Raw genomic sequence first — 24685 nt, 5'->3', positions numbered from 1 at the left:
ATGCCACTAACCCATTACAGCGGGCAACGAATGCTGTAACTGGGAATCGAACCCAGGTCGTTTCGAGATCTTCACATTGTTCAATGAACAAGCTTAGATGGCAACGAAACAGTATGCCACTAACCCATTACAGCGATAAGAGTGTGCTGTAACTGGGAATCGAACCCAGGTCGTTTCGAAATCCATGGCAACGAAACAGTATACCACTAACCCATTACAGCTGGGGAGGAATGCTGTAACTGGGAATCGAACCCAGGTCGTTTCGAGATCTTCACATTGCTCAGTGAACAAGCTTAGATGGCAACGAAACAGTATGCCACTAACCCATTACAGCTCCTTGATGTTGCAACTAGATACCTTTAGTATAATACCCGCCCAATAGATTCAATTTAAGAGCCTCAAGGAATGTATTTGTCTGATAAATTACCCGGGTAATTTGCTTTGGGAGTCGTCTGTGCAAGCAGCTTGCCCCTTGCGCCACCTGCATGTGCCCTTCTGTTCTTTCTTATTAAGCGTCTTCCTCATCCTAATGGGATGGCCGATGAGCCAATGGCGACTAACAAGTTGCCACACAGCAGCGCTCGAGGCCGTCCAAACAAGGTCCAAGAGGACCCCCGATAAAGACAAGTCTTGACGAATGGGGAATAATGGCGACCCTCGGAGATGCGTTGAGCAGTGCAAGAAGTTGGCGTAGCTATGGAAAGAAGAAGAAGCGGGTCTGACGCGGACGTTATGAAGAGGTAGAATAAGGGAGACCGCCGAAGGAGCGCGCATATCCTTCCTCGCTGCTTGCATCCAACCCTTTCCTCATGAATCACAGATGCGCAAGCAGAGCTCTAATTACTCGCTGTTCTTATCATTTTACATCAGAAAGCCGGAAGTACATTACGGGCTTAAGGGAAGAATGGCGGCACGGTTGCAGACGCAGCAGCAGCTCTTTCTCCAAGTAGTTGGTCAGTGCAAGACCATTCGCAGCGTCTTGACCTCGAAGGGTCGGAAGACGAGCGGGATCCGGTGGGTAAGGTTGTCGAATGGTTCAACTGTGTCAAAGGAGCATGCAGCTTCGACATCGTCTTCCAGAATGTTTGTCGTCGTAATGCTTTTGATTGGAATGTTGGCACTGTCAAGGGCAAAACACCAGTGTCAGCTCCTGCTACCTACTTCAAGAAGATGAAGCTCCTACATTTGCAAGGTCGCTTTCTCGTGCGTGCCCACGGACTGGAGCATGAGAAATCGAAGGATGTAAGTGAGGCATTCCTTTTGAACGCGGAGGCAATCTGCTCGAATCACCTGATAGAGCCTGAGAATGATCGACTTTTGACCACTCGCTTTCAAGGAGGAGTATGAAAAGTCTGCCTCCCCTCGCTTCAACGTATCGATTACGATGTTGGTTGAAGCGGAGACCATGCTGACGGAAGGCACGTGCGGGCACGGCGCGGCCTGCATAATCGCATCCATGGGATTGTTGAAGATGCGAGCGTACGAGATCGCGTCGCTCTGCTCGAGGGCATGGACGTGCGGGTAAACGGCGAGGTTTACGACATGTTTGCCCTCGTCTTGGTGGGCATCAGGGTAAGTGCCCGCTTTGAGCAGAGATACACGCATCGTCCCGCCCTCGACGGAGTAGCCGTACTTGCAGTCGGTCACCAGAGTGCACCCATAGGCAGGCTCCGATAGGTCGACGAAACGATGGCCGCACGCCTCGAATTTCGCGGCGTCCCAAGATCTTGATTGTGAAGAAGAGAGATGGTCAGCATTGCAAGCGAACGAAAGAGCCCGCCGCACTAGGTGCCCACGTATTGCGATGCGTCGGCCTCTTTGTAAGTCCAAATTGCGTCTCATACGACGCTTCAGCAGCTTGCAATGCGGTTGGGACACTGAAACGCAGGAACCGATGTTTCTCCTGCACAGCATGGACGTGAGCGATGATTCGGAAATGCAACACATCATGTCTCCGGGAACTTACCTGCCAGTCAATCTCCGTTTGAATCACAAGAGGTGCACGCGCGTCCTCATCAGATGCGATGGCCGTTGCGGGCAGCATACCCAGACTCAGCACCATTTTCACTTTGCTCTTGCCGAATGATGCTTCCAACACAAGACCCGCATCCCGTAGACCCTTCTGGACGACGCGGATGCTGTCGAAGGCGATCTCCTCCTCCGTGTCGAGCGAGTACATCTCTGTTTCCCAGGCATCGAAGCTTGGAGGGTAGTCCTCGTAGATCGTCAAGCCTGCAGTGCGACCACGGGCAAGAAGCTCGCGCTTAGACAGGTTGTCATGGATGGACGTGATACGACCGTGCTCTACGCGGACGGCGAGGAAGGCATTGCAAAGGACGTAAATACTATGGGATCGACCCTGTTCACGGGCTAAAGAAGGGTATCGGCACGGGTCAGCGCATGCTCACTCTTCCTCCACCAAAACAAGCACTCACTCTCGAAGGCTTCGGCAGCGTGTAGTGCAGAAAGAGCGCAGGGTCGATGAACGGCAAGTCCACAGCCCGTTGGATCTTCGAGAATGCAGACTGCCTTGGATTGGTCCGGAGTCATGTTGACAAAGCCAAATGGAGCTTGCGAAGGGTGTCCAATGGGTACCACTACCAGCTCGCGTCTGGGAAGCGCAAGAGTATTGGAGGCCGCGAACGTGCCGAGAGGCGCCGGGGCGAAGAGCGTGGCGTGTGCCGCCTTGAGCAAGCTGTAAGCCCTGCGCTCGATCTCAGCATAGTCGTGTTCGGCGTCATCGTACACCATGTGAATGCTCGAGCCTGGAAGAATGTCGTGGAACTGGTTGAAGAGGAGCATCTCCCACAATGCGTCGAGCTCGTCCTTTTGATACTTGAAGGACGCATCCTGCACACTGGCCAAGGTGCATGTCCATTCGACGTTGTGCAAGAGGATCTCCAACTTCCGGTTCCAGCGCTTGATAGACCCGTGGCTTGTAAAGACACCGCGGTGGAACTCAAGATAGAGGTCTCCAGACCAGACGGGCAAGCGTCGGCCCCCCTCTGTGATCTTCGTAACATTGTCAAAGAAGTCTGGCATGGACTTGGCGATGGTGACTTTCGGCATTTCAAAATGGCCATTTTCATGGACCGCCCGGGCACGTCTCAGATTCTGAACCATAACTTCTGTTGCGCCTCCACCTCCATCGCCAAACCCGTATAGCAACAGTCCTGTCGGCTGGACGTCCAAGTTTTTGTTGTTCCGAATGCACTTTGTGATGTCGTTGACGCCGCATTGCGAATCGTAGTTGTCCACGGGACTGAAGTGCGTGATCACCTGCGAGCCATCGAGGCCTTGCCACATGACGGTGCTGTGGGGGAAGGTGTTGACGTTGGACCATGAGAGCTTTTGTGTCATGAAGTAGTCGAGACCAGCGCTTCTTGCGAGCTGCGGAATTTGCGCATTGTAGCCGAAAGAGTCAGGCAGCCAAAAGACGTTTGACCGCTGACCGAATCGCGTCAGTAGATAGCGTTGGCCGTACAAGAATTGGCGGACAAATGCCTCTCCGCTGGGGAGCTGTGTTGCGGATCAATAGTTTGGTCGGTCAGCGTGAAAACCGCTTGCGGGATGGCAAACTTGCTCACATTAGCGTCACACTCTACCCACGAACCTCCAATCGGCTGGAAAGTGCCCGCTTTGACTGCATCCTGAATCTTGGCAAAAAGCTTAGGGTAGAGTTCTTCCATCCACTTGAACTGAGCTGCCTGGCTGGCGATGAAGCGATGCTCAGGGTAGCGTTCCATCAGGGCAAGCTGCGTCGACCAAGATCTCGCCACCTTTTGCTGCGTCACGCTTCTCGGCCAAAGCCAGCAGCTGTCAATGTGGCAGTGGCCTATCGCGATCACCGTCGGCTCTGCGGCATTCTCCTTTTTGAAGATCTGGTGTCCCGAGCGCTCCCAGTGCTGGCCAAGTACCTCCTCCGCAATTTTCCTGCATCTGTCTATGCTGCTGAGATCTGCCTTTCTGAACGTGTTCTGGATCTCATTGGCCACCCACAGCGCCTTGTTTTGCAAAATGCCGTCGCGGGGCATCTCGTCGACGCAGCCGCGAAGCGTATTGAAATCCCACATCAGCTTCCACGCCCCGGGACGCTTGACGACGACGTCTGCCGAAGCCAGTTGGAAGTACCTGTTCGGATCTGGGTCGCCACCCTCGGAGACTGACGGCAAGCCAAACATTGCGTTCGCCGATACTTCAATGTAGAATCGCACACCGTGGCGCATGGCTGGCGACAAAGGAAAGTCGACTCGACGATTGTCCTCGTAGCCGCCGGTGATGCCTTGTAACGGCAGTCCGTCGACATCGAAAATCATAGCCTGGAATAAGAATAATTCAGAACCTGCGTTCTCGTCAGACTCGCACAGTATCCACGAACCTCGCATCCTGGATCAAATTCGAGCTGTAGCCACTCCTTTTCGCGCCACTCCTCAGGGACCTTGATATCTACCTTGACCCAGTGATTAGTCCTGAGATCGGAAGGAAGGGGCCATGAGCGAAAATAAGCGAAACACCTAGCCAGAGTGGTGATTCTTACCAGCTAGGGCCAAAAAGCTCGCCTTTCTTACATGGCTTGTAATCCTGCTGGACGGCCTGGTCGAAGCTCGGTTTGGACCCGCTCGGCGGGTCCCATCGAGCGAGCTTGATGACGTCCAACTTGTCGGTCCTGGCCTCGAACAGCAAGCTGGCCAAATTGAACTGACCATATTGACCGCCGATGAACTCGCCTAGCCGCCTTTCGCGAATGGAGCGGATATGGACAGCACGCACGGGACGAGGGTCGTCTGTGCCGAGCACCGGATAAGGTGCCATTTTCATTGATCTCGGGCAACCCGAGCTCTTCATAGCACACAGGCTGGAAGATGTATGCGCAGACATGCTTGCGTACCGATGCGAATGCCGTAAGAAGATGGGCAGTCTGTACGCGTGCCAACACTCCTGCCTGCAACTAACGGAGGACATCTGCCAGGTTGACTCAGCGCAACGAATTCATGCTCCTCACCCCCCCCAGCCAGACACGGCAGACACGGGTGCCGCAGGCAGAGCCCTCATCTCTCGGCCGAACGAGTAAGAATTGTGCACGAGCCAACACACAGACACAATCCTGAGTTCGGTCGTGACTGCCCTTGACATCGCACGTTCACATAGACAGGCAAGATAGTTACAGTCTCGAAGTCGCACAGCATTCGGGGCCGCTATCATCTTCAACGTGCTCTTTTCACGATGCACACTTCTATGGGTGCATACAGGCTCGAAGGAAAAATGAATACACAATGGGAGATTGTCCCGACAAGAACCCCCAGATCTGTCCTGCTCTGTGCTCGTTTCGGCTCCAGTGCGACCATGACCGAATCGGCGACCGGTTATAGAGCAAAGAATTCTATTCCAAACTGTTCGATCAATCGTGCGAGCAAAACAAAACGAGATGAGGTGTCCTGCTGTAGTGGTGATTGTTTGGCGGGACGTGAGGTGACTGACCGACTCGTGTCATTACTCTATGGTTGGTGTGCGTCTTGAGGAAAAGGACTTGCCCCCCTGCAGCTCGACTGAAAGATCGACGCGTTCATCCAGCTGCAGCACATGTGAGCAATCCTTGATCCCGCATCGCCTGACCGAGCGCACCATTGGGATGATTCAGAGCAAAGTCTCTCTTGCCCTTGCCCAGCTCCCTTGCTATCGTGAAGATCAAGGCATCGCCTAGCGCCAGTGTGAGCGTCGTCGTGCTGCTCGGCGCAGGGACTTCTGCCCATGCTTCTCCTTCCATTTTATCCGTGTGCGTCGAATTCGCAATGATGCCACCGGTCGCTATTGCTGCCGCTGTTGGGTTGTGATGCAAAAGCGGCATGCGGCAGTCGACCCATGCCCGAGACTGCTGCACGAGCTGGCTCGACGGCTTGCCGCAAAACGCGACAACCGGCGTCCCGCGCGCAAAAATGTGAGGGAGCAATGCGGTGATTTCAGACGAGCAGCCAGAGTAGGACAGCAAGATGACGACGTCCTTAGAATGCACGATGCCCAGGTCGCCATGCAGCGCTTCGGTCGGGTGCAAAAAAACAGAGGAGAGACCGAGCGACAAGGCAGATGCACAGAGCTTACGTGCAATGAGGCCTATGAAAGCATCACAAGCGAATGTAGCATATGCATATCAGAAGTCAGTGAGTCGGGTTTTTGTTGTCGATGTTCGATCATCACAAGGGAACCCACCGGACTTGCCCACACCACACCAGATGAGCTTGCCTTCATCAGAGATGGTCTGGATGGCAACATTGATCGCTGCGTCAAAGCCAGCAGCGGTATCCGGGTCGGTCTTGAGGCGCATGGTAGCAGCTTGCAGAGCTCTTGCCTCGGCTGCGAGAACTTCAGCCGCGAACGAGAGTGTCGCGCTTCTTGGATGCAGAGCGTCGGGCGAAGCGCAAGAAGGTGAATGCAAAGGCGAGTCTTGCGGAGTAGTCTCGAGGGAGGACGTGGACGCGACGCAGCTGGAAGAGGCACCGCCATAAAGCGAATCTCGGTCGTCGAGCAGGGCCAGACGCGCGAATCCAGAAGATGCGGCTGATGAGCTGGACTTGCTCATGCTGCTGACGCTTGAGTGACGCGAGAAGCTACACCTCTGGGGCTCAGCACTCTGCTTAGATGCATCCTGCATGTCGAATGCTGTTCTTTGTAGGAAGGAAACTTGAATGGGAATGGGCTGATGCTTGGATGCTAAAAATGCTGTTTGACCTGGCGAGGAAGGCTGTCTGTTCTTTTTGGAAGCTCATTGCAAGGCCAAAAGTATGCACGAATAGATGAGCTGGAATGCAATGCTTCTGTTCATGTCGATGGCAGGGCCTGTTGAGATGGTGTGAAGGGGCAAGCTATACGACAAGCGCTTTGGATCCAAAGATCCCATCCTCCTCTATTTCAATGTATGACCACAGGCTGATGAAACGATTACGCGACGTGTGAGAGTAATACGATAAGCGCAGCATTCAACGCTACGTAAGCATCGGCCCACACCGCATTGTCCGGCTCCAGATCGGCCCCGCCAAGGCGTCGCTGAGAGAGCAGACACCGACGGACGACAGGCATACATGGCAGTCTATGAATAGCAGTTCGCTTTGCTCTCGCCTCTCCAGCCTTGCTGTGCACATTGATCGAGCACGTAGCTGCAGCTGGCGCTAGCACGATCAAAGTGCACAATACAAATTCACGCCTTCAAAGCTCTAGCTTCCGATCACGCCTTTCCACTGTATTAACCAGGTGCCACACAGCCTTCTTGTGCTTAAGCCAGTTTGTGTTCGTGCGCTTGGATGCACTACTCCCTTGATACATACATCTCCTGACTGGATGTAAGGTAGGCAACGATGCAAGATTGGCCAAGCAATTAGCCGCTCCCCGGCGGTAGACCACAGCCTGGAAGGGACACCGCACAATCCAGCCAATTTGAATCCCCGGAATGGCGTGAGGCCATTCCACGCGAACACACACGAACACGCGCCACCCACGCCTCACCGCCGCACAACCCCCCTCAGACTCGGCTGGCGAAAGATTTCCAGAACTCGTTGAAATACGATCGAGGATCAGCACTTGGCCAAACGGCTGTGACTCTCACCCGTGTCCTCGCCCCACTCACTATGTTGAAAAACAAAAAGGTGACACATTAAAAATGTTCCACGCAAACTAAAATATGAACTAAAAGATATAGCTTCAGGATATAAAAAGGTCCCACACAGATAGGTGAGCTTGGGACACTGTGCTAGTGCCTTCAGAGGGCACAGCCCATACCCTGAACGTTCCGTTCAAAAAAGGTATTATACTTCCCTCTATACCATACATGCCTTCATCTATTTACTAGATCCGTCTCTTCTAGGACAACCACATTCCCTCCCATCAGCTTCTGCAGAGTCTTGACTTTATTAAATCTCTATATCACCATGCCAGAAGCATTCACTCATGAACATATGTCCTTAACACAGGAGTTTCGGACTTCTAACAGGCCTTTGCCGTGGAGCGCAAGTGCCGCAAACAAGGCCAGACACCCGTCGTCATCGGCCTCTTCCACCGCATCGACGCGCACGCGGGAGTGCAGTGCTCCCTGAGATATCGATGCAGACTTGACGGAGCTGTCGTCATTGCCCAGGTCGTCGACAGTGTAAACATCGGCATTCAATTAAGAGGGCTCTGGCAGTGCCGCCTAATCACGTTGGGCTTTAACAGTATGCGATATCAATTAGAGAGAGTCCCAAGGCTCCGGATGCTGCGTCAGAAACAGCGCTGAATTACATGGTCCCTTCTGCTGGACATCTCGACCCCAAGCGGCTCATGGACTTGCCAGCTTTTCACGCGACAGACGTGAACTGACTTGGGCACACACTGGGCGACGTCGCTGCTGGGCCTCGTGTCTCTCGCCTTGGCTCCATCTCTTTTGTTCTTCGCGAGCAAATCTGAAATTTGAGAATGGTCCAAGTTTGTGCTTGCCAAAGATATTCAGATGCACATGGAGCATGACGAGCAGGGCACCCTACCTGATGGCAGGCACCACTACAAATTCGGCCAAGCCAAGCATGACTTGAAGGCTGCGAAGCTGATAAAGGCGGGTGCCAAAACGGGCCTTACATACTGTTCTTGTGGAGCGAAGAGACCATGACAACCGAGATAGACTGGGCGACTAATAGAAATCAACGAACACATAGACTGCTAGAGATGATGCACGCATGTACCCTACATTGACATTTATTGGGAGCGGTGCTGAGCCAGAGTCCGGCTCACTCCGCGCAGCATGCTCTCAACACCAACACGCCCGAGATTCTCGGCGATACCATCGGCCGGCATGGAAGGGGATGGCTTCGATGTTCGAGCGCCTGACCGACCAAAATTCGTCCGGTGAGACGAAAAGAGCGATGGATTCACCTCGATTTCTTTGGGACGCTCCTTGGCCCCAATGAATGCGGTAGAGCCCGGTAGTGGCCTCTCTTCCTCCGTCTCGTTTGAGGGACGAACTTTCGCTTGAATGTAGCCAAGGTAGGAGCTCTGCAGTGACTCGGCAGGCAATTGACCCCTGTTCCACAGACGCGACTCCATCGTAGCAGAGATGACGCGGAACTTTGATTCGGCACGGATCTTGCTAGGCTGGGCTGGATCGTACAGCACGAGATTGTCCCTGACAGCCGCGGGCAATTGTTCCACGTGACCACCGGAGGCGACACCCAAGTGTGTGTTCTTCCTCATCAAGCTGGAGAATTGCTGATTGTGCCCACTCGGTAGAGGCTGGACAATGACGCGACCGGGTAGGGCTTCTGAGAGTCTCTGGGTGTATAGCTCATCCGGCTGGGAGTATTGGAGGCCTCCAGAGGGATGGACGCGGGTAACTTGCGTGGGCTGAGGTAAAGTCCTATTTGACGGTGTGCTGGCCAAGCGCACATGCCGCTCTTTCAGATGCCTGGTCATGTCCATGCCTGTGAGAGTTCGTGCTTCGTCCCACATATCTGCTCGGACGGATGGAAGCTTGACATCTTCTGGACGTAGTACATCTGGAATCTCAGGGGGTGTGGCACCTCTTGAGGCAGCGTCGTCAGCAAGCTGAATTGTCCTCTCGCGAACCCTCTTTGCGTCGAGCAGAATCGCATTGCGGACACCGTCTTCCATTCGTTTCTGAAGCTTTTGCTTGAGCCCATGCCTGGCCTGCCTGATATCACCAAGGAAGCGCTTGAATTCCTTGTCAGACATTTGTCGGTAGTTGGGGAAGAGATCAAGGTGACGACTGTAGGAAGTTGAAGCTGAGCCAAAGGGATCATCGAGACCCGGAGGAGTGAAAGCGCCGATGCGTGACTTTGACCTGAGATTATCGTACTGCCTTTCCTGTGCATTATACCGAGCTTTGTCCTCTGGCGCCGCTTCTTCAGGAGGCCCAACGGTCTTGGGAATATCGGAAGGCAGGAGTCTGTAGGTGGCTGAATCAAACACAGTCCTGATGCGCGGGCCAAGCGATTCTCGAGGGCGCCCCGCATAGCTCGCTTGGTTTCCTGTTGTGCTGCTCTCCTTCGCCTGGGTTTCGAGAAAGCCAGCTAACCGAGCGCCTTTCTCAGACCATCGCTGTCGGAACAGGGGATCTCTCTCGTTTTCCCGCCATTCCATTTGGCCATCATGTGTTTCTTGCTGAGAAACTTGCAAGTAGCGCAAGCGGCCAAGCGCAGCCGACGGACGGCTGGAAGACGGATCATTCCCGACTGGCAGTGGTTTCTTCCAACCAAAGTCGCCTCGAGATGCAAAGGCTGGAGCAGCAGCATATACTTGCGAAGGATGATGCGCGCTCAGGCGGGTCTGCTTGAGCAGACGGCCCAGGTTGGATGAAACCCCCTCCATCTCGGACCGCACCTCGCACTGCCTTGACGCCTTGGCACCAAGGCGGCTGGCCGGAAAAGCAAAGCTGTACTTGGAAACAGAGAGGCTGGGCGATATTGCTGCCGCCACCATGGACGCCGAAGTTCACAAGACAGACGTCGAACGAATAAATGCATGGACAAGAAGGATGGCGCCAAAAATATCTTTCCGCCCATCCATCCGCGGTCAGTGTGTTGGCCATTCAATTCCTTCTTTTCTTCAACTTTCTTCGAAGCTCGCACATTCCTGGAAATATTCTTTTACCAATCACCCGGCTCCAAATGCACCTTCTCAAGATCGTATCTGCTTGATGCCACTTCGTCTTCGGACAGGTGCTGCTCACGTGTGGAACACGACGTAACAGTGCTCATTGGCCGGGAAGAGCAATTCTTCTATAGAATTTGGGGCCTCTAAAACCATCGTCGGGAGGCGGCCACGGCCAGCCCACGATCGAAGATGACCTACAGTCCCAACATCGCTTATCGAACTTTGACGCATCCTCCTCTTACTTCTTCCGAGCTGCAGCATGTACTCTGAGCTCATGCATCGCAATTTCATCGACTGCCACAGCGTACCCCGGCCGTCTTCTTCGGTCGCGTGCAACCCCAAGGGCGAAGGAAAATCATACCTGCACCTCGATGACGATTGAAACAGGAGCCGCAAGGCACCTGATACATTGACGCAGCGCAGAGCATATAAGTAATGCCACTGCCGTTGCAAGTGGAACCCATAAAAGGCGAATCTGAGAGGCAACGGCATGGTATATCGCAGATCCTTTGAAGAACAAGAGGAGGGGCAATCCAGCTGCCGTCTAAGGAGCCCTTCCATGCATTCATAGCTGAAGAGCCTACGATTAGCTTCCTTCGTAAAAGCGTCCATGTAAGGAACTGATGCCTACTTGGGCAGCGTCCCAGAATTCGCGTCCATTCAAAACCCGCTTCAAACTGCGTTGAATATCGCTTGCCCCTTGGGCGTCGTACGACCGGGGTAAGTTGACATTGTACTTTGTCGCGAGCTCCCGCGACCACTGGCTGTATTGTTCAGGCAAATCCGGCACTACTCCGGCCAGATGCCACCAGTCGTAGACGTGCGAATCTGAAACAATCCATCGCTTAGCCCAGAGCCGTGCTCGTGCTTGATCATCTGAGAGCGCGATGAACATGCTCAGGATCGCACTTGCCACGTCATCCCCATGGACGAGGTGCAGACTGCTCTTCTGCTCTAGGGCGTCACGTGTTGGTGCTCCTTTGAGAATGAAGTTCTTCGGTTGGCGTTGTATGCCGTAAAGTCCAGATAAATTGAGCACTGCAGCTCTTAGGCCTCTGATCTGGAGCAATCTGGACTCCACCTGTCCTCGGACGTTGCTTGGGTCGAACTGTGAGCTAGAGGTGTGGTAACCATCTGCAAGTTGATCATGATTGTTATGGCAGACGATCGTGGCAGGGTCTTGTCTAGCACCCTCACTCACCCTTCCAGATGCCTGTGCTGCCTAGAAGCAGCCAGTTTGTTTCGCCATGCGCTGTCTCATACGTCTGCACAAGTTCTTCAAGCAGGCAAATATCTTTGATCGGAAAGATGACCACCACCATCCGCGCCATTGGAAGGTCGTGGACACTGTCCTGCCACCCTGCAGCCCCAAGGTTGAACAGCCCGTGCCTAGCTACGATGTCTCGAGCCAGGTTTTTGGCCAGCAACGACTCATGCGAGGTCGCTGTAAACGCGTAGGAGACGTGAGCGTTGTCGAAGCGTTGAAGCAAGAATTGGCCCGTCCAGCCGAAGCCCAGACAGAGAATGTCGACTAGACTATCTGGCATTGCGAGCGGGTCATATCCGAAACGCTGTGACACTGCCCGTCAAGCGATTTTGTTCAGAGAGCAAAGATATTACAGAATACAGAAGCAGTGTATCATTTAGCCACTTTAAAGTCACGCCATGCATCAATGTGAGATGGGCGGAACTCGTTAAGGATCAAGGCTTGAGCCCGAACATCCCTCAGGCTTGCTTGGGCACACCTAGTAGGACCGAGTGTTGTCCTCCAGCAGAAGCGGTGAGCGCCGCATGAGTTACAAGCGTCTTGCTCTTGAGCGGTGTCGGTACTTGAAGCGTTTCTTCATCTCCTTGACCGAGCTCGGAGTTGAGACCCAGCCCCCAGCTATACGCAGTCCCGTCAACGGCGACTGCAAGACTGTGACGCGTACCGCAGCTGATGTGGACGACCTTGACATTGTTGGGCATTGGGATGTGCACAGGTTCCGGGACGTACTCGTCTGGCGGCGGGCCTTTGACCGGGGGCATATCTTCTGAGCTCAGAACGTTGCCCATCATTCCGCCAGCGGTGCCATTCTTCTGGGCCTCTTCCCTCTTTGCCGACATGTGCTTATTGTACGCCTCGAGCTCGCGTGCAAGGTCAATGTCGCGTTGCTTGGACCAGAGATCGCGCGCTTTGAGGATAGCTTGCATGGCCGGATGCGACTCGTCGATGCCAAGTTCGTGCCCGTCACAGCGCCCGGTACCCCAGACCTCGCCATTGTCGTACAGGAAGAGGCTGTAGTGTGCGCCAGCGGCAATCTGCTTGACTTTTGCACCTCCATGATTTTCTGGACTGAGCGCGTCGACGACGACCGGCTCAACGATCAGGTCATCCTTGGGCTCCAGCCCCAATTGCCCAAACGTGTTCAGTCCCCACGCATAAACTGTGCCGGCCGAATCGACGGCGAAGCTGTGGTACGAGCCGCATCCGATGACTTCGATTTCGCGAAGCGCAAGTTTTGAGGGGAAAAGCGCATTTATCTTCCTTCGCTCGATCACTCTTCGTCCAAGCTGCGCTTGCTGGCCATTACCCCAAGTGTAGACAATGCCGTCGGTGCTTAGCGCGAGAACGTGGTCTTCTCCGCATGCAATGGCCGAAAATCGGACCTTCTCAAGACCCCTCAATGCGCGCGGCAGATATTGCAACTTTTCGCTGTTCGGTGTCGGATCGAAGCCCAGCAGTCCTTCATTGCTCTGAAAAAGAGTGGAGTTGCATCAGTGGTGGAAAGAACCGCAATTTTCGCAGCCCACCCCGCCGGCTCACTCGAAAGCTACCCCAGATCCGAAGCTCTCCTTGGTCGCTGAGTGCAACACTGCAGTTGCTCGACGCAGCAACTCTGGTAGCACGGAAATTCTCCACGTCCCCTTCCTTGCCACCTTCGGGCCCCGCACCACCGACTACTCCTCGGCCTGTCGGAGACAGCCCTTCAACAGGCAACGGCTGCGTCTCCAAGATCTCGGCGTCAACCTCCGGATCTCGTGTTGTCCTGCGACCGAGTGCAGCATTGTCGTTGATCCCCCAAGTGTAGATCTGCAAAAAACCCCAATGAATTGATTGAGTCATCGAGGAGCGGTGTATACAGCCTCCAGCGTTGCGCCGCACCCATAACTCACGTAGCCTTTCGAATCGACTGCGATGGTGTGCATGCCCCCCGCTGCGACCATCTCAAACCCATATTCTCCTAGCTGGCCCGCTTTGTTCTTCTCTTCCACCCACGAGTGCAGCCTAGGACGCTTGATCTCATCTAGCGTTTCGGTACCGAGGCCGAATTGGCCCATATCCCCATTACCCCAGACAAAGAGCTGCCGCTTCAGCGCAGCACCAGAGGGATTCCCAGGTAGCGTCGCCGGCGGAAGGGGCGCAGGAAGAGAAAGGCGAACTGTCGCTTTTGCTCGCTTGGATCCGGAGGAAGAAGCAATTGAAGCTGACCTTGCTCGGCCACGCTTCAATACTGCCTTTTTTGTAGTGTCTTCATCGACACTCGAGAGGGTAGCTGCGACCTGCGCGACCGTCTTGGAAGGAGCAGCGCCGGGAGTCCTGCTCGTGGCCCGGCTCTTGGGGGTTTTGGGAGGCATCGCGAGCGCTGGTGGACCTTTACGAAGGCTGGCGCTTGAGCATGGGAACGTGAGTGGAGGTGGAGCAATTGCAATCTCCATGTACACAGCAGGAGGAACCCGTTATTTAGAAAAACAAGAGCAACAGCGATGCAAGTGCAGGAAAACGACGAGGCGCCCTTGTCCCCAGCCAGAATCCGAGCGGAAGTCGGAACTAACGAACGCGCTTGCTGTTGAGAGTGTCTAGTCACGTGCGACTGGTATTGAAGCATTTTCGCCACGGAATCGAGGTGCGAGAAGATGACGGCGACACCCCATTATCGCATGAGCGCTGGGATGGTTAAACCGTGACCAAAGCCCAGCTCGCTGTGGCGCGTCAGTGGCTGTAGCTTCATTCCGTGCTGCGTGTTGCTGGCTGGCTTGAAGGAGGGACAGGATATACAACTTTCGAGATATCGCCCGACTATTCTATCCCCCGCGCTTTTACCATCGCCTGCCCGAATGATATTTCCGTAGTTTCCAGCCAATCGCGGTCCTTAGAGCTCAGGTGAGTCCGTCGCCATCAAATCGCGTATCTTCCGGACACTGTAGTCAATTTAACGCCATGGGTAGGTAAAGGCCTCATGAGCACATCAAGGACATAGGGAGGCGACTTGTGGGTGAGCTGCAAGACCCAACGAAAGATCCACAAGCCTAGAGCCCCACTCATTTCTTTCCATCCATCACCTTTGTTCTGTCACCGGCCGATGGTCGGCCGTCACCGGAAGCGGCTGTTGAAGCGGTCGGTTACAGTAGCAAGTGTAGCAAACACAGATCTGGTTCAGCTTCCATCGACCAGCATCCGTATTTGACATGTGCAGCACATCTTTTAATTGTGCAACACCATTCTCGCACCGCATAAGTAGTAGTCACCCGCATCTCATCGCATTCTCTCAATGTATTTAGTCCCCAACGAATCCACTGCAGTGTCCAGAAAGTCACTCGCACCTGATCCCTTTGCTTCCGATACTTTGTTTTCGGGAGGGTCCCGACCTGCCTGGCCCAAAGCGAGCCACGGTGGCATTGACATTGTCAAGCTTTGCCGAACAACCCAGGCACAACGAAGAACGCCAAAGCCCACGCAATGAAAGAGCTGCTGCAATGTGATCATTTCAAAGACGCATTTTGCCCCAACTTCGATGGATACACGCATTCGTTGAATGCTGTGACTGCGCGTGAAGCACACTGCAAGTAATAAAGCCCCATGCTTCACACATCTAGCCCCTCCAAGAATCTTATGGCGGATTCCATAAATGCAAGCTTCTGGCGACTGTCGGAATTGAGTGTGATTTCACTAGCTATCAACCCGACAACGGAACAGAAAGATCCCGTAGTGAACGAGCAACATGGTATGCAGGATCCCCTTGGTGTGTCTTCCAGGTACTGCTGAATTCACATAGTGAGTCGCTGTGAACGTGCCTTGATGATTTGTTCTGGATCCAATCAATTTGTAATGAGTGTGCCTTGAATCGGTATCCGCGCAGTGTCCTCCCACTGACCTGCATCTATTCATTCTTCGCCATCGGCGTCCATGCTTTCCCATGTCTCGCAGCGGAGGTTGCGACGAGCGCAGAGCTATCTGACCATTCAGCGTATGGGTCGCGAGCGCTCGACTGCTGGACGATGACGTTGAGCGCCTTCACCAGAGCGAGAACATCGTTATCCTGGATGAGAATCGTCGATTACATTGCTTGCATTGCCCCTGCGAATGGCTTCGCGGTTCTCCAGCGATCTATCGGTAGCAAAGTACTATGGTCGGGTTGCAGGGCGATCTCGGCAGGAGGAATATCTCGACCCTCACACAGGACAACGATTACACAGTCTGGCGCGGTCGCTGCGTCGTCAAGATCTGGTCGACCCGCACTGCCATTCTCACGGTCAGCGTGCATGCTCTAATAGTACAGAGATCCTGGCAAGCGGCCCCGCACCCTCATCGTTACCTACTTCATCAACTCTTAGTCGCCGTCCCCACCACTGTGCAGACAACCTCGCCAGCGTCGACGCCACCTGGAAGGGCCGCCCAGGATTTGCATTTATCGACTGACACGCCAATAGGTGCGTCTTGAACCGCCGCCTCTTTAGTGAAATAACGAATACATCCAGATATCCTTCCGCTATACATACGGTACTTGAGAGCGAGTAGTCTTTGGGTCTCACACCCGGGTCCATTGCCATTGGTCACATCGTCCACACCGTCACCGAAGCTGAATCGGCCGAATGGTTTGATGTCATCGTGCTTTGACCGTGGATAAAGGAAAGCAATCGAGGCGCGAGCGATGGTGGATTTAATCAATTCCGTTTGTGCGTGCGACCCACCCCATTATAGAGCCCCCTTACAGCCACGGGGCTTAGCGACTCTTCCAGATCCTGGCCTCAGCCGACAGCAGTACCCCCCTCAACTGCATCAGCGCTTGCATGGAGCTTCTATTTGACCTAAGGAACCGTGACTAGTGGCTCCTGATCGCTTTCGCCTCTACCGATGCCGTGCCAAGAGCATCCTCTGTACTCTAAGATGGTCATGTCCTCGTTACAGAGGCAATTGCGCGAACGACGGCAGAAGACAAATTATTGAAATTGTGAAGACAAAGTTGAAGAAAACTTGATTTCAAAGGCTATATAATGATAATACATGAGCACCTAACATCAAGCAGCTGTAATGGGTTAGTGGCATACTGTTTCGTTGCCATCCAAGCTTGTTCACTGAGCAATGCGAAGATCTCGAAACGACCTGGGTTCGATTCCCAGTTACAGCATCTTTTTTTAGTTGCAATTGCAACCGCCTTTTTTGCAAGCACAGGTTGATGTTCGCAACCTTCCTCCTAGGATACTGTTCTTCGCCACTTTTGACAATACTGCTGCTGTTAGGTCAAGCGGAGAAGCGCATAACATTTTTGGAAACCGTGCTGTTGATGCTAGATCGTTGCAGGCATAGCGCCGGGTTGTAAGTGTATTGAAGCCAGGTTTATGGGTTGGATCCGGTTTCGTTCTGTGTTCGTTGTCCGGCCATCATAAACCATGGCAATACGAGGCAGCCTCAGCAAAGTCCTGCTTAATATGGCGCACCCTTTGTGGCCGTTCGCTCCTCCACCCTCGTCCCTGGCATCAACCTCCCGTGTGCGCCTCGAACTCTTTGTACGGCACTTTTCGTCTTCAAGACTATCTGCCTTTCAGGGGACGTTGTCTCATCGATACAGCAGCACCGCGCAAATCGATATCCAGCAGCATTTTAGTCGGCTCGGCGCACGTTGGAACACTCTTTCTGGTTATGAGGAAATTGAAAAACTGAAGGACACGGTGTCTAAGCTAGGTGCGTCGTTCACGATGAACACATATGTGTTTGAGCTTAGACATGACTTTGGATTGCTTAACAGAACGAAGACTGGAGGGCTTGCGCGAAGAATTGCAACAGAAACGGCAAGCATATCTTGCAGCAGTATCAGAACGATCGTCCTCTCAGCGTCAACTATCGGACCTGCTGTCGCGAAAATCAACCTGGTCAGAAGAGGAGCTGGCAACCTACACGCGGTTGCTGCACTCTGAGCATTCACAAGCGCGTGCGGAGAAGGAGGCAGAACGCGAATATGAGCTAGCCGAAGAGATCGTCCAGAAATCGTTTGACATGCTCATGAGCGCCATCGCTCAGCGTTATCACGAAGAACACATTTGGAGTGATCGAATTCGAAATGTTTCTACTTGGGGTAGCGTCGGAATCGCCATCCTCAACGGTGAGAAACGCTGATCCCCCTTGCTGAGGACATTGCTGATAGACCACGCCCAACAGTTGTCGTATTCACAATGGCGATTTTCCTTGTAGAGCCATTCAAGCGTAAAAAGCTTGCTCTCATGTTGGAACATCGGCTCGTAGAAGGAGAGGCACAGAATGCAGAGAGGCTAGCGGGAGCGATAGCCTCGATCGAGAAGCAGATGAAAGGCATGCAGAATGCAGTAGAGCAACTTCGCCTAACCCAAGATGCGACACCGCCAGTCACATCATCGGACACCAAAGCACACAGGCGGGAATTGATGGTCGCCGGTGCCATCGGAGCATCTGTGGCATTGCTCGCGGCGTTGGCGCAGTAGTCTACAGTCACGTCTCGCGCTCGTTGAACATGTCTTCAAGCAGACAATGTTCGATGTACCGTTGATCGATCCCTTGCGTGGCATACACGGCTTCGTAAGCGCTGATGCTGACATACCGAAAGAAGGTAGCAAGCTCGTCCACCGATTCGATCGGTCCAGATCGCAGCATCGGGCGACGAAGCGGCAATGTACCTGTCGCCACCTCAGTTGAACTCGCCGTAGTTTGACCGTCCTTCACTTTGTTAGACTTGATTGCTGGGCGCTGCTCCATAAGCGCTTGCGTCACTCGGTCCACCAATGCTTCTGAAACCCAATCGTCCGGTGGGTACACCACATCGGTCGTGTCAGGGACGAAAAGCCATTGATGACTGTGACAGATGTATCACGTATAAGCTAAGTGCCATCTTCATTGCGCAACGGCTGGAACTCACACTTGGAAGTCTGGCGTCTGCATTGTGAGCAGAAGATCCAAAAATTTGGAGAGCTCGCCCAGAACACGCACGCGGTCTGAGCCAAGGGTCGCAAGGCCATCGATGAGGGCCTCGAAAGCCTCCATCTGTGACACAGCCAGACGTCAACGATCAGCAACCAACGCAGCTTCCAAGCGACGCACCATTTCAGAAATTATCACCGGCCACATTGAGCTGAGATGCTGCGGCGAGAATCGACATAGCACAACGCGGAGGCATAGCCAGATCTCTGCCTCTACAACCTCGGACACGGATGCTTTGAGAATGTCCACAATGCGCTCCTGGATCGCTGGAAAGTGCGGCAACCAAAAGTCCACATTGGCGGTGAACAATATGAAAGAAAGCCGTCTGATATTTGAAGCTCGGAGACGAGCCTCGGCCTCTCTATTGGTGAAGATATTCGCAGATTGCGCAGCTCCGATGCGCGCTGCGCAAATCCGTCACGTCAATTCGATATTCGGATTTGCCAAGGGAAGAGGAAACTCACAAATTGCCTCGCTAAGGCGCTCTTTGTCAAGAGTGTAAAGATGCAGGATGATTGGCTTCCATCTGTCGACAGCTACGCTTGAAACTCTAAAGAAACGTGCATCATGGAAGGCCTCGTAAACCTGCGAGCGCCAAGTCTTGACACTGTGCGGCATTGAGCAGAGTTGCCGCAAGAGCTCCAATGTCGCTACGTCGACGTCAAAGTTTCTGAGAAGTGCAAAGGTCAGCCAACGAGCCTCTTCGGTCTTGCAAGGAAGAAAGAAACTCACCTCGACTTTGTCTTCAAAGCGGGGCCGACGACGTAGTACATCGCATTTGTATATACTGCTTGGAGCCGGTCAGCATCCAGAGTCATTTGCCGAAGCGTGGGAAATGATCGATCCGCCATTTGCATGATCATCTGGTCTGCCAACGCGTGCTCAGATAAGTCTGCAAGTGACGCTGCCATCTTTTCTTCTTCAGCACCATCACCCTTGGAAGTTTGATCGTCCTCGTCTGCGTCTCGAGCAGCACGTCGCCCAAAAAGCGAAGCTTCTGGTGCACGGCCTGCAATCAGGATAGAACTGTCCAGCACTTTCAAAAAGATGTCTTGCACGTCTTTGCGGAACCTCTTGTCCTCAAAAACTTTGGCCTCGCTGAGCTTTGCACCGACGGCGCCCAAGATCCTCAACACGCCGTATATCGCTGCTCCCAGAGCAGAACTTTGGACGGTCACATCTTTGGCCATGACGTGCAGGACTGGCCAGACTTGGGCTGCTCTTGTACCGTCCAGTCTGCTGTTGTACGCCTCCAGAAGCGCGAAAAGACTGTCGTCTAGCACGTGTGGGTACGACGGCTTTCGCTTTCCTTTGTCTGAAGGGGATTCAAGGCGATTCACGAGCGCGTCGCAGATGTAGGTGACAGCAATTTGCTCGCTCGGAACGAGGGCGTCCAGGACCTCAAAGAGCGTGTCCAAATCTCGCAGTTTTCCTGGGCCAGGCTCTTGCACGCTTGAGATCAGTGCCATCACTACATCGGCGGAGCGCATGCGGTAAAGACGTTCTAGCGCTCTTCGGCATCGGGCTTTGGTCTTGATGAAGATGGCTGTTATGACCCCGAGATCACGCCGCGCGTCACCAGGGAACTTGCGAGAGCACATACGCCAAGCCACCAGAAGGTCTCCGACGAATCGCTGCAAAATAGCATCAGCAGAGAAGCTCGCAATAGCCCCCTCATCAGCGTCTTTACCGGAAGTCACAGTGCGAGAGCCAGTGACAAAGCCCAGTAGTCCTGCTGACACATCCTTTTGAGCCACAGGATTTGGTGTTAGAGGCTCGGTGGTATCGCCATTGTTGGACACGCCGGCGGTCTCCTCGATGCAGAGGTTGATGATACGCTCAGCAAGATTAATGAGTGTAGTGAGCTCCGCGTCCGTAATGTCTGTGCGAGTGCCATGGAGGCAGACAACCTCAAGTTCGGCGAGTTCCTCCCGGAGCAGCTGGCAAACGCAATCCGCTAATGGGACCAAGAAGTCTGCAATCTCATGGCGGACTATAGGCAGAATCGAGAACGCAAAGTCGGCCCAGTGGTGGAGAGCGGGCCTATTGCACTGCACTGCTAGTCCAGCCCGAAGCAGCTTTAGCAGTTCGTTCCCTACTTTTCCAGGCAACGCCGCTGCTTTAGCACTTCGCACTGTGTCACCACCGCTCTCTTCGATATTGCTTCGGCCGTGCAGCAGGGCGTGCAGCGCATGAAGAAGCTTGTTTTGGCCCAGTAAGTCGCCATCAGCTATCGCTTTTGCTGTACATTGGATGACGACCTGCTTTAGCTCCTCAGACTTTGGGGATTCGAGATGCTGACGAGAAGCGATGAATTGGATCAGGTCCGCTGCTTCAGCTTGTAGTGTCGTCACCGCAAGGCCAATGGACGCGCGATATGCCTCGGGGCAACTGGTTCGAAGGAAGCGAGCTGCGAGATCAAGAATGAGTTCCAGCAAGGTTTGCTCCACGCTAAAGCCAGCTTGTACTGAGAGCTGGACCAAAGCTGGGTCTCGACAGCTGCGGACTAATGTGCTACGCAGCGTACGAAGGCATGCAAGTCCTCCCTCCTTGACGATACTGGAAAGCGAAATGACCGAGTAGCTCAGAATTTTGCAATCGAAGGGTTGCTCGTAGGCGAACCCCGTGACCTGGATACCAGAAATTTGCTGCGAACAAGGCCGGAGTGTAAGCGGCACCTCGAGCATTTGTCGAAGGCACGGAGTCACAATGCGCGCGAAGGACTTGACGTAATTGCGGAGCCATGCTTCAGCCGCTTGGCGTTCGGCTACGTGGGAGGAGCGAAGACCGTCCAGCACAAGCCGAAGAGGCAAGTCAAGAAATTGGGCGCTCTCATCCCGATCATCGAGAACCTTCCAAAGAATGCCCAGCGCCTCGAAAGCCGCAAGACGCGGTTGCAGAGAAGGCTGTGACAGACGGCGACAGATAGAAGCCTCAACGAGACGCTCTGGTGCAAGTACATGGACGGCAGTGATGAGCTCGGAGGCTTGTTGATGAAGCGAGATCATGTCCCGGGTGAGGAGCGCGAACAATTTGTCGATGATGAGCTCGACTGCGGCGCGCCCGTGTAGAGACAGCGGCTTTTGTAGTGCGTCGCAAGTCGCGCATGCGATTAGACAGCTTGCGAGTGCGTCGATGTCCTCCGGTTCGGTAGCTGTGCCCAGCGCTCGCAGTGCTTTGACCGACCACGTGTCCACATCCCATTGCACTCTAGGCTGCATTCCGTCCACTCCCATCGGCAAGGCGACATGCGCTGTTTCGCTAGCTTGAACGGCTTGGAGGATATTGCGAAGCACAGAAATCGCAAGCGGCCGGAGTGCCTTCAACCGGTCTTGCAGCATGGTCTCATCTGATAGCTTGGCAGCCAGCTGTAGGAGGGCCAGTACGACTTCAGCGCGTTGGAAGCTGAGAACAAGCCTTTTGGCTTCTCCGGCTAATGGATCACGCGGCGCATAGAATAACTCGACTTGCTGGCCAAAATCACCTTCGGCAGCAAGATTGGAGCTTTCTGCCACCTGTGCCTCCTGACTGACCCTGACAAACACCTTGGGCGGGATCAGAGCCAGAATCTGCTGAGCGAGAAAGAGAGCTTCGGCCACATCGGTGGAAGCGGGTATCGTCTCGCGTCGGAAGAGCTGCAGGATAAGGTGAAGGAGGCCGCTAAAAAGAGCAGGCAGATGAATCTGCCGGGTCTCGTCGTCGTGCACTGGAAATGACTTGAGAACGAATGCAAGCAGCTTGACAGCAGAGTCCTTCTCTTCTTCAACAGTGCGAGTGGAGGCCGTCGTCTGATTCGTTGCATTGACGGCCGGATCGAGCTCATGCTTGAGTGCAAAGTAGAACTGTCTGTACATTGCAAACGGATCGACGACTTCGAAAAGCATCTTGGCTGTCGTCCCCATACCATCTTGCTCTGGCATTGCCGTTGTACCTGCTTCTCTTAACTTTTGAAGGGAGCTGAAAATATCAAGAATGATCACGTTGCTCAGCGGCTGGCCGATCTCCCATTTGTCGAGAAGGGAGATGAAGACACGATATGGTTCTTGCGCCTCCATGGTCGCATCTACGTCCATGTTCGAAGAGCGGTTGAGGCCTTGAATCAAGGACAGTCTGACAAAGTCAAGCGAGTACTTCATGAGGTACTTGTTTTGGTCCTCGTCCTCAGGCCCAAGCAGCCAGCTATAGAGGCGTCGATTGAGACTGAGGTCTCTTCGCAAGACGACAGCGGTTGCGGCGCCAATCAGCATTATCGCATCATCCGGCTTGATGACGTGCGAGAAAGTGTGGCACCTGACGGGCAAGTGTGTCACAAGCAAGTCGAGTGTTAGGCGCCGCACAAGCAGCGCATCGTCTCTGAGCGCAGCAGTGAAAGCGCGAACCATCAAGCCAAGATCCTGTCCGACGACCTTAGTTGCATCTGCTCCCGTCAGCTTGTCAAGCTTGGGCAGACGCCTGAGGAGGTAGTTGAGAGCCGCCAGTCGAACCGGGAGTGCAGTGATGATGATGAGCCAGATATTCTGCAGGAAGAAGCTCTCCGTGATGGAGGTTGAGACATGGTCGAGCAAGCGCAGGACGCGATCAAAGAATTCACCGGACTCCTCCTCGAGCCCGGGAAGGAGAGCTAACAGCATTGCTTTGGCGACAGGTCGCAAGTCTTCACCTAGCGGTAGGTAGAAGCGATCAAAGATGCTGAGCAGGTTCGGACGCACGCTGGTGGACGCAAATTGGAAAAAAGGAAATATTCCTGGCGACCAGATGTGAAGATCACGGCGCAGGCCATCTCGGCCAATCGATGTCAGAATCTGCTCGTAGACTTCCAAGGCCTTTTGATGTACCCCAGAAGGGAGAGCAGGGTTGAGGCATTGCGAGAGGCGCTTCGCGACGATGAGCCTCCGAGGAATCACATTGAATGAGGATTGCGCGTGCAGAGCCTGAGGGATTGCAAGGATCAGAGCATGAGCAGTGGTCCGCATGGCTGAGTGCCACACCAAACACACCTTCTGCAGGCGTGTAAGAAATGATATAAAGTCTGCCCATTCGCTCACGCTGTCGAATGTGGCCAGAGTCCGTTCGATTGTGCTCTGATATTTCTTGAACTTGGGATCGTTTGCGAGAGCTGAAAATGACAAAGTCAGTCATTTGTATTGCTCATTCCATCTTGTTTTATACCAGGAAAACTCACATCTTTCACTCTGCACCGCCCAAGCCCTCTCCGCGCGCTTTGCAGCCGAACTGCGCCAAACCGCATCATTGCCAGCCATCAGAGTCGCCTTGGCATCGCTCGTTTGCGGCGGCGCGAGCGACAGCGCTGCGGCTGTTGGAGCCGCCACCACGAGACTTCCAGTATGCGGCCGTGCACCACTGCCAGTCCCTGCAGATACGACTGCAACGTGAGTATCACTCCCGGTTGCCTTGGAGGCCTTTGCCATCAAGGTTGACAAGCGGTTCGCTGCTGCCGATGGCTCTTCTGCTGCTGGACCGCTCGAAGCAGACGACTTGGTTTGTGACTTCGGTGCACTCATGGTCAAAGATTGTTGCACGTCCGCTCGACAGCCTCAACCCGTATGGCCAACGCTCAACGCGCCGATGTTTGGGACATGGGACACTTGAATGGACGTGGTCACGCGTTGACCAAGCCAACCGCGCTTTGCCTTGTCCCTCAAGGAGAAGCTCATGCACACAGGCTCCCAGGCAACCTTGAACCGCTCAATGATCAGGAAAGAGCCGGTTTTCTTGCGGATTGATCCGCCTACGCTGTCCAGCTCGAGCACTACGAGTATGCGGAGTAAGGCTATATACTATTCTATGGGTCAAAACGCGTTGCCTGCTGACCATGATCATGAGCAG

At 53.9% G+C, this 24685-nt stretch overlaps 8 protein-coding genes and 4 non-coding genes across 12 annotated transcripts; 2 read left to right on the top strand and 10 right to left on the bottom strand.

The window, feature by feature from the left end:
- Positions 1-31: 31 nt before the first annotated feature.
- K437DRAFT_t34 lies at positions 32-134 on the bottom strand. Its single transcript has one exon. It is a non-coding gene; the product is annotated as a tRNA-Gly (tRNA).
- Positions 135-144: 10 nt separating this feature from the next.
- On the bottom strand, positions 145-221 carry K437DRAFT_t33. Its single transcript has one exon. It is a non-coding gene; the product is annotated as a tRNA-Gly (tRNA).
- Positions 222-231: 10 nt separating this feature from the next.
- Positions 232-334, bottom strand: K437DRAFT_t32. The gene has a single exon. It is a non-coding gene; the product is annotated as a tRNA-Gly (tRNA).
- A 620-nt stretch (positions 335-954) lies between these two features.
- On the bottom strand, positions 955-4818 carry K437DRAFT_225075 (glycoside hydrolase family 38 protein; the record flags this gene model as incomplete). Its single annotated transcript, XM_013387272.1, has 9 exons — positions 955-1120; positions 1184-1218; positions 1291-1726; positions 1797-1903; positions 1967-2370; positions 2436-3519; positions 3588-4319; positions 4379-4469; positions 4538-4818. The coding sequence occupies 9 exons, from the start codon at positions 4816-4818 to the stop codon at positions 955-957; spliced, it is 3336 nt and encodes a 1111-aa protein (XP_013242726.1).
- Positions 4819-5563: 745 nt separating this feature from the next.
- On the bottom strand, positions 5564-6574 carry K437DRAFT_225050 (SIS domain-containing protein; the record flags this gene model as incomplete). Its single annotated transcript, XM_013387271.1, has 2 exons — positions 5564-6108; positions 6205-6574. The coding sequence occupies 2 exons, from the start codon at positions 6572-6574 to the stop codon at positions 5564-5566; spliced, it is 915 nt and encodes a 304-aa protein (XP_013242725.1).
- Positions 6575-8584: 2010 nt separating this feature from the next.
- On the bottom strand, positions 8585-10464 carry K437DRAFT_257143 (uncharacterized protein). Its single transcript, XM_013387270.1, has one exon. The coding sequence runs from the start codon at positions 10453-10455 to the stop codon at positions 8716-8718; it is 1740 nt and encodes a 579-aa protein (XP_013242724.1). The 5' UTR covers positions 10456-10464; the 3' UTR covers positions 8585-8715.
- Positions 10465-11215: 751 nt separating this feature from the next.
- K437DRAFT_225037 (uncharacterized protein) lies at positions 11216-12176 on the bottom strand (the record flags this gene model as incomplete). The annotated part of the gene is made up of 3 exons (XM_013387269.1): positions 11216-11763; positions 11831-12018; positions 12061-12176. The coding sequence occupies 3 exons, from the start codon at positions 12174-12176 to the stop codon at positions 11216-11218; spliced, it is 852 nt and encodes a 283-aa protein (XP_013242723.1).
- Positions 12177-12354: 178 nt separating this feature from the next.
- Positions 12355-14247, bottom strand: K437DRAFT_268854 (RCC1/BLIP-II; the record flags this gene model as incomplete). Its single annotated transcript, XM_013387268.1, has 3 exons — positions 12355-13365; positions 13436-13702; positions 13786-14247. The coding sequence occupies 3 exons, from the start codon at positions 14245-14247 to the stop codon at positions 12355-12357; spliced, it is 1740 nt and encodes a 579-aa protein (XP_013242722.1).
- Positions 14248-14688: 441 nt separating this feature from the next.
- K437DRAFT_257141 (uncharacterized protein) lies at positions 14689-15202 on the bottom strand. Its single transcript, XM_013387267.1, has 2 exons — positions 14839-15202; positions 14689-14773 (listed from the first exon to the last, which is right to left on the bottom strand). The coding sequence occupies exon 1, from the start codon at positions 15123-15125 to the stop codon at positions 14949-14951; it is 177 nt and encodes a 58-aa protein (XP_013242721.1). The 5' UTR covers positions 15126-15202; the 3' UTR covers positions 14689-14773; positions 14839-14948.
- Positions 15203-16915: 1713 nt separating this feature from the next.
- Positions 16916-17018, top strand: K437DRAFT_t35. Its single transcript has one exon. It is a non-coding gene; the product is annotated as a tRNA-Gly (tRNA).
- A 472-nt stretch (positions 17019-17490) lies between these two features.
- Positions 17491-18222, top strand: K437DRAFT_212540 (mitochondrial distribution and morphology family 33; the record flags this gene model as incomplete). Its single annotated transcript, XM_013387266.1, has 3 exons — positions 17491-17572; positions 17637-17990; positions 18047-18222. Coding segments are annotated over 3 exons (612 nt in total), but the record flags the coding sequence as incomplete, so codon positions are not given.
- A 69-nt stretch (positions 18223-18291) lies between these two features.
- On the bottom strand, positions 18292-24615 carry K437DRAFT_257137 (uncharacterized protein). Its single transcript, XM_013387265.1, has 7 exons — positions 24021-24615; positions 23836-23954; positions 19571-23769; positions 19303-19508; positions 18959-19242; positions 18777-18901; positions 18292-18713 (listed from the first exon to the last, which is right to left on the bottom strand). The coding sequence occupies exons 1-7, from the start codon at positions 24265-24267 to the stop codon at positions 18353-18355; spliced, it is 5541 nt and encodes a 1846-aa protein (XP_013242719.1). The 5' UTR covers positions 24268-24615; the 3' UTR covers positions 18292-18352.
- Between the last annotated feature and the right edge of the window lie 70 nt (positions 24616-24685).

The sequence above is a fragment of the Tilletiaria anomala genome, assembly GCF_000711695.1.
Source record: "Tilletiaria anomala UBC 951 chromosome Unknown K437scaffold_53, whole genome shotgun sequence".
NCBI classification, from domain to species: Eukaryota; Fungi; Basidiomycota; class Exobasidiomycetes; order Georgefischeriales; family Tilletiariaceae; genus Tilletiaria; species Tilletiaria anomala.
The sequence above is the reverse complement of the archived record's forward strand: the minus strand, read 5'-3'. Positions and strand labels throughout refer to the sequence as shown.

Excerpts from the sequence above, each read along its gene's own strand:
- K437DRAFT_257143 (XM_013387270.1), bottom strand. The coding sequence starts at position 10,455 with ATGGTGGCGGCAGCAATATCGCCCAGCCTCTCTGTTTCCAAGTACAGC.
- K437DRAFT_257141 (XM_013387267.1), bottom strand. The coding sequence starts at position 15,125 with ATGCGGTGCGAGAATGGTGTTGCACAATTAAAAGATGTGCTGCACATG.
- K437DRAFT_257137 (XM_013387265.1), bottom strand. The coding sequence starts at position 24,267 with ATGGCAAAGGCCTCCAAGGCAACCGGGAGTGATACTCACGTTGCAGTC. Across the intron at positions 23,770-23,835 it reads TTCTTACACGCCTGCAGAAG|GCTCTGCACGCGCAATCCTC; the intron begins GTGTGTTTGGTG and ends GCAATCCCTCAG. Across the intron at positions 19,243-19,302 it reads GCGCCTTAGCGAGGCAATTT|CGCGCATCGGAGCTGCGCAA; the intron begins GTGAGTTTCCTC and ends GGATTTGCGCAG.